This window comes from Myotis davidii, unplaced genomic scaffold, assembly GCF_000327345.1.
Source record: "Myotis davidii unplaced genomic scaffold, ASM32734v1 scaffold59, whole genome shotgun sequence".
NCBI lineage: Eukaryota > Metazoa > Chordata > Mammalia > Chiroptera > Vespertilionidae > Myotis > Myotis davidii.
In genome coordinates, this window is record NW_006293001.1 from 1,065,688 (window position 1) to 1,084,692 (window position 19,005).

Genomic DNA, 19,005 nt, shown 5'->3' on the forward strand with positions numbered 1-19,005 from the left:
AAGGGAGAGAGATCAACCAAAGGACTTGTATGCATGCATATGAGCCTAACCAATGGACACAGAGAAGAGGGGGGTGAAAGCATGAGTGGAGGGGGGAGTGGGAGGGCAATGGGGGGATAAGGACACATATGTAATACTGTAATCAATAAAGAATTTTAAAAAATTACAAATATGTATGTATGTACAAAGTATCAAAAAATATTTAAATGTTATATTTTGGAAATGGCTTTATAGGTAATTTTCCTAAAACATGTCTATGACTGATTTTTGATATTATTTTCTCAATTAAAAAAAGAATATTTTAAAAGTATATATAGGCCTGGCTGGTGTGGCTCAGTTGGTTGGAATGTTGTCTTATACACTGAAAGGTTGCAGGTTTGATTCCCGGTCAGGGCACATACCCAGGTTGTGGATTTCATCTAGTTCAGGGTGCACATGGGAGGCAACTGGCCAATGTTTCTCTCTCACGTTGATATTTCTCCTTCTCTCCCTTCAAAAATCAATAAGCACATATCATTGGGTGAGGATTTAAATACACACACACACACACACACAAACACACTAGTAGTTACGCTATTTAAAATTTGTAGGTTGTCCACAGACAATAGTATGGTGGTTACCAGAGGGAAATGGGGGTGGGGGTAAAATAGGGTAAAGGGAGGTTAAATGGTGATGGAAGGAGACTGAACACAATACAATATAAAGATGATGTATTATAGAATTGTACACTTGAAGCCTATATAATTTTATTAACCAACATCATCCCAATGGCTTAAATAAAAATTTAAAATATTGTAGCTTGTCAAATATCTCTTTTAGAAAAGAGGGGACTAATTAGAACCAGCTGAACATGTAATAATAAAGGCAAGAGTTAGAGAAAAGGTATGGTGATTTAGGCTACTAAAGAGGTGAACTGCTTTGAGAAAACCAGAAGATACAGATCAATACAGAAGAAAATAAAAAAAATACAGAGCGAATTTGGTTGCTCTAATAACCAAGAAAATAACCAACCGGGTAAATGTGACACACTGTAACTTAGAAATTTAGAAACTGCCAAAGGGGAGATAACATAACATAACATTTAAACCTTGGATCAAGCAATCATTGATTGCTTCAAATGATTGGGAATGAGCTGAGATGGGAGTTCTTTAGTTTTTAATTTTGCTTCTTCATGGGGAGAGTAGGGGTGGGATTATTTAGAAGACTTATTTATTTGGCTAACTGATGTATGTTTGCTAAGTTAGTTAATTCTTTCTTGTTTAAAATAAAGAAATATACAGTAAAAAAATTAAAAACCACGTGCTTTTGTAAATTTTTCCTGTGGTTACTGATTTGTCATTTCTAAGGTGTAAACTCTTGGGTTTGCGCCATCACCCAAACAGGAGGCTGGGTTGCAGCTAGCAGTGAGGGCACGCTGGAGGGAGTAATGGCCCTCTGTGGCAGCCTCCCACCGATGCTTCAAACAAGAGACATTATCCAAATTAATTATACATATTAGTTACTCTTCCACTTCTTCAAGGGTATCCAAACTGGTTTTTCTTTGTTTGTCTTTCAGGTCTAATCAATATTCAGGAGTAAATCAGGTATAATGTCTCCTTAAAAAAAAACCCAGCAGCGCGCGTGCGCAGGTACACACACACACACACACACACACACACACACACTTCCCCTTTTATTAATGAGCAGCCAGTTTGCCTCTGTGAAAGAGACTTTAAAGTTACTGTATCAAAAGTCATGTCTGAAGTTCTTTTAAAGGCAGTATGATGATATTTTTTTAAGGAAAAAGAACAATCTTCTTGTAGGTGGTCTAGCAGTGATGGCGAACCTTCTGAGCTCGGCGTGTCAGCATTTTGAAAAACCCTAACTTAACTCTGGTGTCGTGTCACATAGAGAATTTTTTTGATATTTGAAACCATAGTAAAACAAAGACTTATATTTTTGATATTTATTTTATATATTTAAATGCCATTTAACAAAGAAAAATCAACCAAAAAAATGAGTTCGCGTGTCACCTCTGACACACGTGTCATAGGTTCACCAATGCTGGGGCGGGGGGGGGCCCATGATGCAACCTTTGGGTTATTTGAGAACTTGTAGGAGGATATACCTTAGGTTTCAATAATCTGTTTAGATTCAATTCAGAAATTCATTCTGGAACTTTCTGTACTTATACCACTAACAATTTCATATATTTGGTATCTACTTAAAATAATTTGGGAGTTAAAATCTTAAGATTTTCCTTTTTAGTCCTGGTCATTTTCTTAGTAAAAAGCTAAGTAAACGGACACCCACTTATTCTCCTTTCTCTTCCTTTTGTCACCAAAGGTTCTACTAGTCAAGCTATTTCCTGAATTTGAATTACATAAACTATTAGCAGCTTTTGAGTTGATTGAAAATAATTTCTAAAAATTTCAGGGAAATGCTGGGATTTGATTTCCTGATTCATATACTTCATTCTTCTCACACTTATCTTCATTTTGATTCAAAATAAAAATGATCTCACCCTGGCTGGCATTCTCAGTGGTTAGAGCATGGGCCCCACACACCGAAGGGTCCTGGGTTTGATTCAGGTCAAGAGCATGTACCTGGGTTTCAGGTTCATCGCTGGCCCTGGTTGGGGCATGTGTGGGAGGCAACTAATCGATGTCTCTCTCTCACATTGATGTTTCGCTCTTCCTCCTCCCTCTCTCCCCTTCCCTCCTTCCTTTCTACTCTCTAAAATCAATAGAAAAAAATATCCTCAGGTGAGGATAATAAAAAAACAAATTATTCCCTCTGCCACACTGCTTCTTTTATTTTAAATAATCTTTCGTTCCAAGATCTAATCACCCTAAATTAGCTTTAAATTTTATCGTCTATACAAATTCTTTTATGATAAAAGAGGAAGGTACCATCAAATTTCAATAATCCAGCCTTCCAGGAGGGATATTATAAGGCAGGATGGAGCTCAATATATCAATTCCATCTTCAAAGGTTTTAAAAAAATTATAATTATAGACTAACATGCTCTCTTACAATGTCCCCATGAAAAGACAGTGAAAAGGAATAACTACCACTTACCTTTTGGAATCTGACACACCCATTCCAGTTTTGTATCACAAGCAAAAGGCCTTAAATAAATATATTCTCTGTCATTATGGAAATGCCAGCCTCTTCGCCATAGCCTCTGCATGACCTGAAAGAGGATCGCACATTATTTTGAAGTTGATGCAACCCTTATAAAATACTAAACTGTTTTTAACTCTATTTTAGCTCTAGCACCAAGGTATTTTTTTAATGAATAAACACATGAATGAAGGCAGTGTTTAAACAGTAAAAGCCTAGGCAAGGGGCTGATAAAGGGATATATGATCATGTTTATGTCCAAAATATAAATTATTGGGTTTTTCTGTTGTTGTTGTTCATATGAAATTGTAGAATCTTGTACCATTACATTTGGGATGGGTCAAGCTAGAAAAGAATATTTGGTTCAGTGGTTTCCAAACACTAGGCTGTATTAGAATAGATCTCTGAAAAGTGACATAAAAGGAGCTGGGCATCAGGGGCCCAGGCTCCTTCTTTGGTGTTGCTCTGCATTCCTAGGATGTTGTCCTTCTCCACATGGTCCAAGATGGCACTCTACAAACTCCAGCTGGCAAGCAGGGGAGAAAGGAAAGGGGAGAGCATGACCTGGGTGGAGTATCCATCATTTTTTGGACTGTTTTTTGTAAGGCCAATATTCTTGTGGGTACAGTGACAGGTGAGGTAAGATTCTCCTTCTAGAACACTGCGCTGGCTGGCTTTATCCCTGATGCAGGCAGCATCAGTGGCTCTTTTATTTATTTTTTGGGTAGATTTTTCAATCTTTTCACACATGGGGACTCTGAACAGAAGATAGTCTATTGCATCAGTGTTCTAGAAACGTCACAAGCTTCTCTGAAGTTTTCACCTATTCATGTGATAAATTGGGAATTCTATAAAAATGGTCTGATACTATACAGTTTATTACTTTAAAAATAGTGCTTTTTAAAAATAGTGCTTTTCAATGGCCTTCTCACTTCTTCATCTCAACCTTCCTGTAACATTTCTGGTCAGTCACCTTCTTGAAGCTATTTTTGGGCTTACATAGCTAAGATATTAGCTAGATGTCTCTTTTTCCCTCATCTTCTTACATTTTATGTGTTGGCAATTCCCCCAAATCTACTTATTGGCCCTTTGATACTTCATTTTATATACATTTTCCCTCCAATTCTAGTATCTTGGTTACTACTCACTATATTTCTTACTGCTAGGTTGGATTCGAAATATCTAAACTAAAATGTACTATTTTCTCTGTAAACCAGTACCCCTTCTGACTGTTTCCATAAATGCCTAGTCATAGTGGACGTAGCATAGCGGACTCAGTCACGTGGGTTTAAATTTTAGTTCTGTAACCACGTAAGTTAGAGTTAAAATTTCTTCCTCATAAGATGAATACAATAATAGCACCTATCTCACAAGGTTGCTTAAGTATTAAGTGAAGTAATGTATGTGACATGCCTAATACTGTGCCTGGCTCATGAGTCAACAAGTATTAACAGCTTCATCACTACCACCATCTTCATTCTCCCATAAAACTTATACTTTGCCCGCCATAAGCCTTGTAATTACTTGTTTACTTGTGTTTATCTCCAACTAGACTGTAAGTTCTGTGGAGACAATGACTGTGTTATACTTTGTCATTACTGTGTCTCCAAAGTGTCACAGACTTCTTGGGCATATTACTTATGAAACGGATAAATGAATCAATTCTGCAAAGAAAGATGCATAATTCGTTTTTTATGTCTTTTGGTCCTATCTGTTGCATCTTGAAATCTGTCTCAAGATGAATCTTCTCACACCCTCTTTAGTTCATGTCAAAGACTCTGAAAAATACTGTTGCCTACCAAAAAAATGCACAAACTCCTTAACCAGGCAGCAACCTTTTTCCCAACTTTGTTTTCCAAACAACACCAATTAAGACTTCTTAATCTGTATTCTGTCTCCCTCACTGTCTTACCGTCTCCCTTCCACTCCTACTTAATTTTATGACACTTCCTCATACAATTTCCCCATTAGAGAGCTTTAACCTACCCTACCTGACCAAATTCTATCCCTCCTTGAAGGCCTCATTCAAGTCCCACCTCTCTCTGGAAATAGGCTACAGGAATCGTTTCTTCTCTGAGTTTCATTAGCCCTCTTTAGCCCACTCATTTAGGCTTATTACTGCATAGCAATAAGAGCTGTCTTTCCTGAATATGAATTTTATCTTCTCAAATTAAGTATAAGTTAGGTTTCTTAACGGCTGGGCCATGCATATACTTCTTACCTCCCATCACACCTAATACCACACACAAAAGGCACCCCATGCATCTGTGCCGGACTGCACAGGATGCCGGATTTATTGTTAGAACATGCAGATTTCCCATCGTTGTACTGACCTTGACAGCAGCACAGTCTCTGACATCGTAATCCTGCTGGAACTCATTTTCCATGATAAAAGTAGACACCTTCAAAGACAGAGAGGCTTGAGAATTTAAGACTGATGCATAAATATTTGCAATTTAGATGTAATTTAGGCAGCTTTAATAATTCAACTGTGGTCCTAGGCCATGGAAGGAAAACTTTTTCATTTCCCTTTCTGTCTGAGGATGCTAAATCATGAGAGGATTTAGAAAATGTCATAATGTAATCAGTTTCCAAACAAAGGAAGATGACAGTTTTGAAAGAGGAGGTTAATGGTGTATTAATTTCACAATTGGAGTCACAGAATCAGGGGCTGGCAAAATACTTTTTTTTTTTTGCATGTTTTAAAATGCTAGTTGTTTGATGAACTATTCTCAGATATGCTCCAATTTGAAAATGAAAGCCAAGAAATTTCACATTTAGAAAGATTATACAACAGTGATATGGAGTGAATATTTAATATTTGAGAATTATCTGCTCTTATAAGTGTTACCTAAAATTTCTCTTTAGGATAATGTAAATATTGATATAACATTTAAGGAGTTTTTAGGGTTCCTCCAAACAAATTATTTTCCTCAATTAAGGTGCTTTCTTCTTTTTTTTGGTTAATCCTCACCTGAGGATATTTCCATTAACTTCTGAGAGAGTGGAAGGGAGGGATGGAGGGGGAGAAGGATGGGAGAGTGAAACATATATGTGAGAGAGACACATTGATTGGTTGCCTCCCATACATGTCCCGACTAGGGCCGAGGATACAACCTACATCCCAGGTAACAGTGCCCTTGACTGGGAATCAAACCCACGACTCCGGTGCGTGGACAGACTTTCTAACCACTGAGCCATGCTGGTCAGGGCAAGGTATGTTCTTTTTTACATAACTCCTATATTTTTAAACAATAAAAGTAAAAGCTTCCCACTATGAAAAATAAAGCAATTACAAAGAAAAATTAACTGTATAAGATGAACACAATATCTATATAACTATATTTTTATATATTTGGATTATATAGAGAAGCCTAAACATGTTTATTTTTTAAATAAAAATGAGGTTATTAGCATGTTTTATCCATACTTCATATTTATGAATCTATTTCCACTTCAATAAAGATACATCTACAAAATTAATTTAATGGTTATATGGTATGTGGATGTATTATTTAATAATCAACTTACATATGATTGAAACAAATACTATTTCAATATTACCCCAAACAAGAAAGTTTAAACTTACTGGTGTACGATCACTCCATTGCCAAGATCCTTGTAAATCAGGGCTCCTTTTATTCAAACCTATCCATAGCCATCGCTCACCACTATGTAAAAAGGAAGTGTTAAAAAAAAATTGCGCACAGCCTTTGGCAAAAATATTTAGCATTCACATGTCTAAAATGCTTAGGAAGCGTAAGTTTTTCCAGAAGACCTGTCACCAACTGAAAAGCACTGTTTTAAGCTATATAAACAAGTCTTCTGAAATGAAACCAATCCCTACGTATAGGGTAGCTGTGAAAAAGTACCATAGTTTTTTAAAACTAAATTTTAAGTTATTTCCTTTCATGAAAGGCAAAAACTATTCCACTTTGAACTTAAGAAAAAAGTATATGATTATTCTAAAACTTTTACTGCAGAGCTTCAATATTAGCAATGTCATCAGATACAGTTAAATATGACAATGGCGTTTCTTTAAACATCTATCTGTAGCACTGTCAAATACCGTCTCTTTAAAATGCAAAACAAACCATTTGGCTAAATTTTTATGAAACAAGATTTTTAAACAATTATTTAATTCCCATTGCCCATAAAATTTAAAGTAGCAAAGGTCCATGGTCGACTGCAGGAAGTCGGAAAATAATCTATGAGGACGGGAGGACAAAAACAGCCTTCTGAGTGTTTACCATATGCCAGGATTCAGATTGGCTGAGAAGAGAAAGGTGGTCCAAGGAAGAATATAAACAACACATAGAGGCAGGGACATACCATAAAATAACTTTCTCCTCCTCTAACCCAACTTGAAAATATTCTGTAAAATGTATTACACTCTCTAGGCCTTAACAAGTAGGCTATTTACCATGTAATTTGTGTGTGTGTGTGTGTGTGTGTGATGCTTGTTTCTTTCCATATAATTTAACTTTCTGATTGCACATGTATGTATGATCAGTACATATGAATGCATATTATATTGCATAACAATACATAGAAATATTATGTGTATATAAATATAACACATATTAGAGAAGGGGTAGGATCAAAATCCAAAATTAATCCTTACTCTCAAGCTCAGTAGAACATATAGGATATATGGAAGGTACAGCTACAAGACCACTGGAAAATAAAAGAAGTCTGCATTTAAAACATTTGCTAGTAAATCAAAGGCTAGAGCAAACTTAGTTTTAATTTAATTCCTTATTTTTAAATAAAATAATTGCTTTTTTTATGTCTTTACTCAACAGTCCCTTGTATTTTCTTATCAATAAGCACCTATTCATCTTTTCAACTTCAACCTTTCAGTTTCCAGCAGTGGGATATCAGGACTGCCCCCTTTCAGTTTTGACTGTTGTATTGTTTCATAGAGAAAGATCACCAATTTGCTGACTTTAAAAAATTCCGTGGAGACAATTAAGTCTGCTTTGAACTTAGCAGCTGTAAGAGGAATTTGCAGTTTGTATCTGCAATTAATCAGAGCTTTCTTACAGGCTTTCAAATTTATCATACTTCCCGATTGTTGAATATCTAAACCACAGGGTTGAGGCAATTGCCATACACAGATATAATTAAAATTAGATGGCTGAAATAAAGAGGAGGTTAAGTTTTGGAAAATTTGTGCAGAATTTTGTGTTGCCCTAAAATAATCACTAAGTAGTTTCTCTTCTTTACACAATCAACAGTACGAACATAAAGACAGTAAAATATTATTTGCCAAAGATTCTTTCGCGATGTGTCTGCAACATGTCCATCCCGTTTTCTCTTGGCTTCACTTTCTCCCACTTAGAACCTCTACCTTCAGGCCCATTTCTGCCTCCACGGCTGCATCTCGAGAACAGTTTCCTAGAGAGCTGAGTTTGTCCTACTGCCCCAAATTCCTAATTTTTACTACTTCCTGAGTTTGAACTTCATTTCAACCCAGACATTTAGAATTTTCAGCTTCCATTTTAAGAGGTACATCTGTGTGTTATAAATATAGAAAATAGTAGCTATTTGTGTGGGGTTTTTTTCCTGTATGAGAAGAGGTAGAAAATATTTCCTCAATTACAGCTTATTTCTGGTTTGACCTGATTTATCTGTAGGCAGATAAAGAGAAGAAATTGGAAATTACATTAATCATTGCATACCTCTACTGTGGATTTTAGAAAATTGGAGAAAAAAATTGACCATAATTAGGGACTCAAATCTCCTGAAATTTTATCTCTATTTATAAATTTCTTCTAATCCAAGCACTAAGTATACTGTTTAAGACTATTAGGGTAAGAAGGCATTGCATGAAAGGTTAACACGTGTATTTGTGTGAAAATTCCCACTCTCAGCCAAATTTCCTGCTGCATCTGGTTTCTGAGGAAAACAGTAACTCAGCCATAACTTCCAATAAATACTATTTGATGAGGGCGCTTAGTCTGCAAAACCCTAGATTTATATCTAAATCCATTCATGCCGCATCACAGGAGGTAGTGCACACAGCAGCAATGGCATTGCAAACAATGCTTTTCTTCTCTAATCCTATGACTATTTTTTGCTCTACAATGGCTTTCCTGGTGGGCTGCCATTAAGAGTTGCAAAGACCTTAGAGCCTTTAAGACTGGTACACCATGAATCCTTTTCATTGAAATACAAATAGAGATGTGGAATGTAGATTGTGAGCAGTACAGCTGTAATTTGACTTAGCTCTTTGGCATGCAGTACACAATTTGGGCAATGGACATCTTACTGAGAAAGGTCAATTCCTGCCATAAAAAGCCAAGGTGTTCTAGGATTAAGCTTTAGAGTCATTCTTCTGATGTAAATAGGCTTGCTTCCTTCCTTCCCATGGTCACAATATTGCTTTTAGAATATGCTGTCTTTCTAAATATAGCATGGGCAAACGATCTCTTTATTAATAGAGTTCTTAAGCAGACAACACAGTCTGCTTAATATGGCATTGTGTTAGCTGCTGGGGTAAGACTGTAATACCATATAGTCCTCAAGAGTGAGAGGATTATGGTTGTTTGTTATTCTTTCTGCTTTTCTGTGTTCTAAATTCAATGTGCATTACTTTTGTGATCAGAAAAAAAACACCATTGTACATTCTGTGTTACACTAAATGTTAACTGTTTATAACTTGGAGCTAGGATTTGAGGTGATTTTTATTTTCTTCATTATTATTTTTCTATTTCACAAATTTTACATAATAAACTCGCATCACTCTTTAAACTGGGGTTGGGAGAGCCTCAGCAAGTGTGATTAGAAACAAATCAAGAATGATTTCTTACTTATCACTCAGGCTTTAGTTTTGATTTTTAATGTAATCTATTTTGCATATAGAAGCCCTTAGGGATCACTTGTGTCACATATGATATTCTATTTCCCATGAACTGATTCTCACAAATATCTACCACTTCATTGCTTAGTACTTACCCATGGCTCCCTGTTCCAGTTAAAGGTTCATAACCTCTTGCTTGGTGTTATTCAAAATCTGATTTATGCCAGTATTTTACTTAAAAATACTATAGCCTAGACAGCAAGATATGTGTGTGTCAAGCTTGAGATCTGGGGGCCCGTAAGTTACCCTGATGAAACCCTTACTTCAGGGAAGACGAGCAGGGCACGGAATGGCCATGTTTCAGAGGCAGTCACCTCAAGGACATCTGTCATTCAAAGCCACACTCGAGGCTTCGGTAATTAGCAGAGTGAATGTCAGAAATGGGTTTATAGCAGTGAAATTAGAAGCTTGTTGTTAATCAACATATCAGAAATAGACTCATTGGTGAAACTGAACTTATTCAAGAAATGAGGAATGACTAAAATATTTAGAGGCTCTCACCCTTTAGGGCGGCGTATTAGAATCTGGTGAGGCTGGTAGTCCCTACACCATTGGAAATGGACCTGGGGCTTGGGCTCCAAATGGTTGCAGGTCCTGTCGTTGGGTCAGGTGATTGGGACTGCATGACTCTGACAATAATGGGAACAGAGTCCCACCTCTGGAACGGTGTCACATCTACCCCAAATAAACCTGCCACTCAAGATGGTGGTGGAAACACCTAAAAAGATAGACTGCTGGGATGTTGTCAAGCTTACCAGTCAGGTTGTACGAAACATTTTGTGACTGCTTCAATGAATGCTTGTTTAACAAATGTCTGTTTGTGTGGAAAGATTTGGTCTGAGTTTTGCATTCATTTTAATCTACCCCTGAAGGTTGAGGGGAGTAGCTAAGAAATACTCATCTCATAAGGAACCTAAGAGTTAGTATATCCAAATGAGCAATGAAATGTTGCATATTAATTTATTTTTAAAGATATATTTTTATTGATTTCAGAGAGGAGGGGAGAGGGAGAGAGATAGAAACATCAATAAAGAGAGAGAATCATGGATCTGCTGCATCCTGCACACCCCATACTGGGGATCAAGCCTGCAACCCAAGCTTGTGCCCTGACTGGGAATTGAACTGTGACCTTCTGATTCATAGGTCAACACTCAATCACTGAGCTATGCCATGCCGGCTAGGCTTAATTTCTTTTTTAATTTTAATTTTTCTTGATGAGAGAGAGAGAGAGAGAGAAGCTAGAAAAACATCGATTTGTTGTTCCATTTATTTAGGTATTCATTGGTTGATTTTTGCATGTGCCCTGACCAGGAATTGAACCCACACTTTGGGGTATCGAGATGACCAACCACGCTAACCAGCCAGGACTGTATATTAATTTCTAATGCTAGAAAATAAGCTCTAGAATACCTGAAATTCTACAATAGGTGCTTGATAAATGAATACTTATGAAACATAGGTATTTTATTTTATATCAGGTTCCCAGCACACTGTGAGTATGTTAATACACATCTAGAAAATTTTGAAAATGTTCACACATTTAGAAAATCACTCAAAATCTTATTTCCCAGAGGTAATAATTATCTTTTTGATGCATTTTTGCAGTCTACTTTTTAATGTAAATAGTACATTTTTTACTCTTTTGTAATTTGCTTTTTCAACCATTTAATCTATAATAATAAAAGGGTAATATGCTAATTAGACCAGGCAGCCGAACAACCTTCTGGACGACCTTCCGGATGAAACTGGGCTGCAAAGGCCAAGACCCTTGTGCAAACTTTGTGCATCAGGCCTCTAATATATTATAAATATTTACATCTTATATTATTTTTAAAAAATCTTAATGCACAGGAGGTGGGGAGAGGTAGAAGAAGGTAAAGGGGGGATATATGGTGATGGAAGGAGATTTGACTTGGGGTGGTGAACACACAATATAATAGACAGATGGTGTATTACAGAATTGTGTACCTGAAACCTATATAATTTTATTAACCAATATCATTCCAATAAATTCAATAAAAAATAAAATCTTAAGGCATAGGGGATAATTCCAAACAAAAGTCAACAATAGTGATAATAATAGAAATCTTTACCTTTTTCTGACTTTCACAGAAATGCATTTCATGTTTAACCATTAAGTATAATTTGACTATGGGTTTAGCTATTCTTGTCTTTTTTTCTTTTTTAAGAGAGAGGGGAAGAGAGAGAGACAGAAACACTGATGTATGAGAGAAACATTGATCAGTTGCCACGCATGCATCCTGAGTAGGGATGGAATCGGTATGTGCCCTGACCGGGAATCAAACTGGCAACCTTTTGGTACATGGGACGATGATCCAACCATCTGAGCCACACTGGGGAGTACTCTTCTATTCTTAATTTAACTATAAATTATATGTTAATTATATTAATTAAATGTTAACTGTATGATATATTTATATATTAAGCCAGGAACAGTGAATTTTACCAGATGCACCTTCAGAACCTATTAAGATGACTGCATCATATATGCCTTGATATATAGACTCAACCTTATATTCTTTAAAGAAATCCTACACTGTCAAGGTGAGTTATTCTGAGGTGTTATAAGGTAGTGGATTAAGAATATGGGCTCTAATGGGTTCAACTATTATCCTTTCCTTACTAGCTGTATAACCTTGGGCAAGTTTTATTTCTCTGTGTTTCTGTCTTCTCATTTAGATATAACGGGGATAGTAATAATATCTGCCTCATAGGTTGTAAGAATTAAATGAATAGATAAAACACTTAGGACATTATCTGGTGCATAGTAAACATTATCCAAGTGTTTGTTATTAAATCAGCTGTTGGTGTTTACTTTTTTAAGTCTATTTATGAGGTTGGTCTGTAATTCTTTGTGCTATTGTTGGAAGGCTTTGATATCAGACCTAGACTAGTTTGTGGAAAAAAACCACGGATGCTTGTATCAGTTTCTATGTAACAGAATGCAAGTTGCTTGTACTATTTAAATACATGGTAATGACCTCTTTTGTAAGATGGGAAGGAATTCACATATAGAACTATATAGTTACCATTTGTTTCTTGGAAGATATTCTTTGTCAACTTTTTCAATCTTCCATGGCTATTGGATTATTGGGTTTCTGCTTACCAAATTAATTGTATAATAATTTGTATTTCCTTAGAAATTGTTCATGTAATAATCCCATGTATAATAGCACAGAATTATGCGTAGTATTCTCATCAATTAAAAAATTTCTTCATGAAATGGGTTTTATAATCCCCTACTCAGGATTCATTTTAAGTATCTGTTTCCTTTTTCATTTTCATGGTTTAATCACCAGTAGATTTTTTTCTACCCTGTACACTCTGGTCTCAGTGCATTCGCTTACATTCTGTTTTCCCTGGCTCCTTCCCCTATCTTACCTTTCAAAATATTATCTTATTTTCCAAGACTATCCTTCTTCATAAAAATGTTTACAGTTATGAAATCCTCCCAGACACACTTTCTCCGTCCTCTGAATTCCCAGGGCCCCTCCTTACCTATACACTAGATTTCCCACTATAATTCTCTTGTCCCCACGGTTAGACTTGATTATTCTGTGCAAAAGGTAGGGCCTCTGTCTCCCTCATCTTTGAATCCCTCATAGCATCTCACACACAAAAATACTTGATCCAGTGACTGCTAAGCACTGAATGACCCTTTTAGATAATAAAAAACAAGTTAATTCTGAATATCTAGAGGACATCCAATTTAGCATAGAAAATCTTCTAAAATAATTACCTGAACTGGTCCATTAAATAGTGAAGAAATTCCTTTATTTCATCCACATGATGGAAGCTAGGAAGGTGTCCTCCAAGTGCTTGGCAGAATCTCTCAGCTTCTTCCCAGTTCCTCTTTCTTACAATTCTTTCTATATGAAACAGCTTAACAAAATAGAATGTGTCATCATAAAATACCAATTATTTTAAAATCAATTACAGTCAAATGTATGGGCCTCTGAAGTGGATTCGTATAGATGTAGTGAAGATGTACGTAAATGCACATCTACTGTGTCACTAAAGGCCAGCACAGGTGCCAGCCACTGTGTCCAAGCGATGACCTTCCTCAACCAGGCTGGGGAGCTGTTCCAATAATTTACCAGGTCCTCCTGCCTTCCTAGGACCTGGACAGACCAGTTGAACCAGCAGATAAGGCTGTAAAGGATACATATGAATGTATGTGCTAACAATATAATTCTGAACATAATTACACTGAGAGCTGCACAGGAAGTACAAAACTATTTTCTGATGAAGAAGAGTCAAAGGGCACACTGCACTGCTGTGGGAACACTGACCATTTCCTTGGTTTGTGATGACTAATGCTATGCCAAAAGAAACATAGTCACTGCAAAAGAAGAAGAGGAGCAGAGGACACAATGGTAGATTGAATTATTGGTCCTGACTCCTCAGTTCTCTGTGATATAATTACATATTCTTGCCATGACCTCCAAGGGGGTGAAGTACACTTCTCTGTACACTCACTTGGGGCTCTACCAGGTGACTTGCTGTGATCAATGGGATATTAGTGGAGGTAAAGTGAGCAGAAGCCTGAAATGTGCTTACATGGTTCGACTTGACTCTCAGGTTCCAGTGACTGACTGTGAGAAGAACAAGCCCCTGATAGCTGCTGCCCACTCAGCCTGAGACCCAAACTGAAGCATAGCAGATCCCAATGCATAGCCTGGAGGCCAGCATAGCTGACCCACAGCTGAAAGCAGAGCTGACCATTCAAGCCCAAACTCTCTCAGTCAACATGAGACTAAGTGTTTATTGTCATAGGCTCTGAGTTTTGGGGTGGTATGTAATCATTTCTTTGTGGAAACAGTTAACTGATACAGAACCCATTTTTTTTTTTTTTACATTTTAAGATGTGATAGAACTCTTCTTCTGACAACAAGAATTAGAGGGACATGAGAATCATAAGCAAAGTTTCAGCATGACATGAAGCTCACCCAGCTTCTGGGAACAAAAGAACACCAGGGAAGAATCAGTTCTGACTCTGGCCTGCTCTTTGGGGTAGGACATAAGTTAACATGGGAAGAGTTGTCTGATGCCAGAGATTCATTGATGCCCTCCCTGACAAGGACATGGACTTGGATTGTAGATGAATAACTTCACTGAGGAATTGAGTGAGAATGTTACATTACCTTATAACAAGAAAGACTTGGGGGGAAATTTTGCCAGCCTTCGGGACAGGGGTCTTCAGGCTTGGGGGCTGCTTCTTCAGGCTCAGCAGGCGCACTGCTTTTCTTGCAGATTGAAAGTGCTCTGAAGCTTTTGCAGTCTTTTACCTCCCACTTCCCAACGGACTTTCCAGTGGTCATAGCCACGCACCCGCCTGGAGAAGCTGGGGTTGAATGGGAAAGTTTAATTAAAAATCACATTTTAAAATTAAAGTCCAAACATTTCCCAGTGTCCTTACTCTTATCTGAGCCAAGGTGGGGAGAGAGAATAGGAAAGAAATGTGGCATTCATAATAATGATGATGATGATGTGATAATGACAATAGTAATATAGAGAAGTGTTTGCTCATGTTTGCCAAGTACTATTCCAAGAGGATTAAATGAATTGAATCCTCATTAAAAAAAACCCATAGAGTGGACTCTGAGGTAGAGTGAGGATGAGTGACCTGTCCAAGGTCTCACGTTAGTAAGTGATTGACCCAGGACTGGAAACCAGTCCTGTGTGCAGAGCTGTGCCCTAAACCATTATGCTGCTCAGCATAACCTAAGTGTATATTAGCTTTGAACCACTTTAAACAACATAGTAAACCTCAAAACAAAACCCTTAAAGATTCACATGCAAAAAAGGGCAGGTACAATAAAGGTAGAGGAGGTATATGTGCGTTTACTATTTATTTTATGGTAGCTTGAATTTTATTCATTCATACAACATTAAAAGATAGTTTATATTATTACATCCATTTTCCAGATAAGAATAAGTGACTTGCCCACAATCATAGTTAGTGAGTGGCCAGGTTTGTCTGGCCAAGTGCCATGCTCCCTTGTCCATTATACCACACGGCCTGAAGTGGACACAAAAGAGCATGCACTGGAAGTAATGGGGGCAACTTCCACTGAACAGAGAAGCGTATGGTCTCACATCTCACACTTACACATGGACAGGAAGAGGAACAAGGACCCGGGAAAAACAATGCCGTGTTACCCAGGATGAAAGTGCTATTTTCTCTGGTTCTGCCTCCTTGCTTGCCCATGATAAACCAAGCTGGCTGAAGCTGGGCGTAATCACGGTAAAGAAAAGCTTAATGTCAGGCCTTCGGGCTACAGGACTGAGAGAATAGACATTGTAGTTACTTCTTTTTTACCGCAGCGTAGTATTCCACTGTGTAGATGTACCACAGTTTTTTAATCCACTCATCTGCTGATGGGCACTTAGGCTGTTTCCAAATCTTAGCTATGGTAAATTGTGCTGCTATGAAGATAGGGGTGCATCTATCCTTTCTGATTGGTGTTTCTAGTTTCTTGGGATAAATTCCCAAAAGTGGGATTACTGGGTTGAATGGGAGTTCTATTTTTAGCTTTTTGAGGAAACTCCATACTGTTCTCCACAGTGGCTCACTCATTTGTGGAATATAATGAACAAAATAAACTGATGAACAAAAACAGAGACAGAGAAGCATCAATCAGACCGTCAAACTTCAGAGGGAAGGTAGGGGAGGGCGGGGGTAGGGGGAAAGATCAATCAAAGGACTTATATGCATGCATATGACATAGACACCAAGGGGGTAAGGGCATGAGTGAGGGGTGGGGGGCAAAGGGGAGATAAGGACACATATGTAATACCTTAATCAATAAAGAAAAAATAAAAAATAATTTAAAAAAAGAATAAATAATACTTACAATATATTGCTTCCTTAATTCTCACCCATTGTGGATAACAGAAGCAAACACATTCAATTTTGGAGTAAGATGTTAAGAAGCAGAGAGATGAAAATATAAAGTGCTTCACAATGAAGCTTCTAGACTTGGCTTGAGACTTACATGAAAAAAGATAAAATAAAAAAACTGACACGGAGGGTTCTAGCCCTATGCCATTAGAGGGTGGTTTCTGAGAACTGAGTTTTCTATACTCTTTTATTGGGTTATTATTTCCAAGAACTTAATAAGGAAGACATAGTCACTGCTTCTATTTATGGTCCCATAAATAGATTCTAGCCTTGAAGATCATAATCTCCCTCACATTTCAAAGGTAAGCAAATAACATATAGAACATATTTGGGAGATATGCTGCATTTCACAAGTCACAAGTATTCTGTTACTTTAAAGGTGAAGACACTCACCTGGCTCAAGAAAATTCCAGTTGGAAAAGGTTACAGATAGCTTCACTCCACCAACACTTGCCCAGCTATACTCTCCACTTGAATCTACATCTCTCAGGCCAGTCCAGAAGTATTTTTCTGGAGATTTAGTATACTTCTTAATCATATCATTCAGGAACTCTTGCTCAAATCTACAAAACAAGAGTCAAATTATCAGGTGTTTTTACAATGATTGAATTACTATATAAAATTGAAGATGTACCTTTTTTTTAGAAGGTTGGTTAGCAAAGAGATGGAACCCAGAGATAGAAGTTCACTAGTACATGTTTACTGGTGGTCGTACCTGTTAGCTATAGTCAGATTACAGTAGGTTCCAAAAGGGACCTCATCCTTGTAAATCTTGTAACAGGTTTCTCCATGTCTCTTCCAGCCCTAAATCAGAGAAGAAATACCATCAGCCACACTGTCTTCCAGACTTGATGATGCCTCCCTCTGACAAGCAAGGTTTTGCTAACATCTCACAACTTAGGGAAACTAAGGACATAGGAACCTACTTCATACACATGAGGAGGGTGGGATAGAATTTCAGATAACCCCAACAGGACTGTGAGCCTGTGTCAACTGAAGGCGTATCTTAGTTTTCTCTGCCCTTAGTGCCTCCCTCATCATAAGAATATAACGTTGGTAGTTGACTTGTCTTTGAACAGGAAGAACATAAGGGAAATAAAGATATCAGCATTGAGGATAGCAACTATATACATTTTTATAGAAATTCACAAATAGGTAACTCTTTTTCCTAGAACTTTTTTTTTCTTCTGTAAGAATACTGATTTGCTTTGCGCTCTGCCTTGCTCTAATGTAAATGAACAGAAGCTAGTAATTCTTCTACTTCCCATGTCTGACTTGCTGAAGTCTCAATTACCATCCCTTACCAAGAAGGTGTAATACTGCTTAGAAAAATGTATGCAGGAGTTTTACATACCTCATCTGGAGGACACATCTTATCAGTTCTTGCATCACTCATTTTTTCTCCCTTTTTCTTACATACATATTTAAGTTTCTCTTCACATGACTGGACTTTCCACTGACCTAGCTTTTAAAAAATAGAAAAAAATGTTCCCATAAGAGATATTATTTGCCATATATTTAGACTTGAACTCTAACTTAGCTTAAGTCACGATAGCTTCTTCTCATGAAAATTTGGGGGTAGGGGGTTGGGGGTTTTGAAAGAGAGGGATAGGGAAAAAAAAAGGGAAAGAAAATATAAATGAATGATGACATACTCCTAGAAAATGCTACCCAACCAGCCTGCATTATTTCAGAATCACCTCAAGGTCACAAGGGAGATGATTTTCAATTTTCTTATACAAGCAAAAATAAAACCATCAATGGATAGAAGTTGGAGAGAGAGAACTGAGCCCACAGCTGCCTGTGTTTCTAGTCTCCTTCCATATGACATGGCCAAAGTGAGTCCACAGGCTAAAAACTTTTGGGCACATCAACTAACCTTCCTGTCTGTTTCCTCATATGTAAAATGACGATGGTTAGAATAGCTTCTCTCCAAGAATTCTAGGATCAAAAGTTTCTCCCAACTCTACTTCAGCTTCAACTTCAAAGTTCTCTCTTTCAAATATTCTATTTAATATTTATTTTGCTTACTTGACTAACCCATCCTGCTTCTTCAAATTAAATTTTAATTAGTCAATTTTTTTTACTTTTTTTTATTATTAGTTAAGGT

The 19,005-nt window shown here is 37.2% G+C and overlaps 1 protein-coding gene across 1 annotated transcript in view; it reads right to left on the reverse strand.

The window, feature by feature from the left end:
• LOC102758103 (lymphocyte antigen 75) overlaps positions 1 to 19,005 on the reverse strand; it is a gene marked incomplete at its 5' end in the record, with an annotated part of 157,466 nt that overhangs the window by 81,777 nt on the left and 56,684 nt on the right. The window contains 8 exons of the mRNA XM_006766553.2: positions 3,061 to 3,175; positions 5,439 to 5,507; positions 6,695 to 6,776; positions 13,731 to 13,873; positions 15,136 to 15,335; positions 17,289 to 17,458; positions 17,611 to 17,699; positions 18,250 to 18,360. Coding sequence (XP_006766616.1) covers positions 3,061 to 3,175; positions 5,439 to 5,507; positions 6,695 to 6,776; positions 13,731 to 13,873; positions 15,136 to 15,335; positions 17,289 to 17,458; positions 17,611 to 17,699; positions 18,250 to 18,360 — 979 coding nt within the window. The remainder of the gene's footprint in view (positions 1 to 3,060; positions 3,176 to 5,438; positions 5,508 to 6,694; positions 6,777 to 13,730; positions 13,874 to 15,135; positions 15,336 to 17,288; positions 17,459 to 17,610; positions 17,700 to 18,249; positions 18,361 to 19,005) is intronic.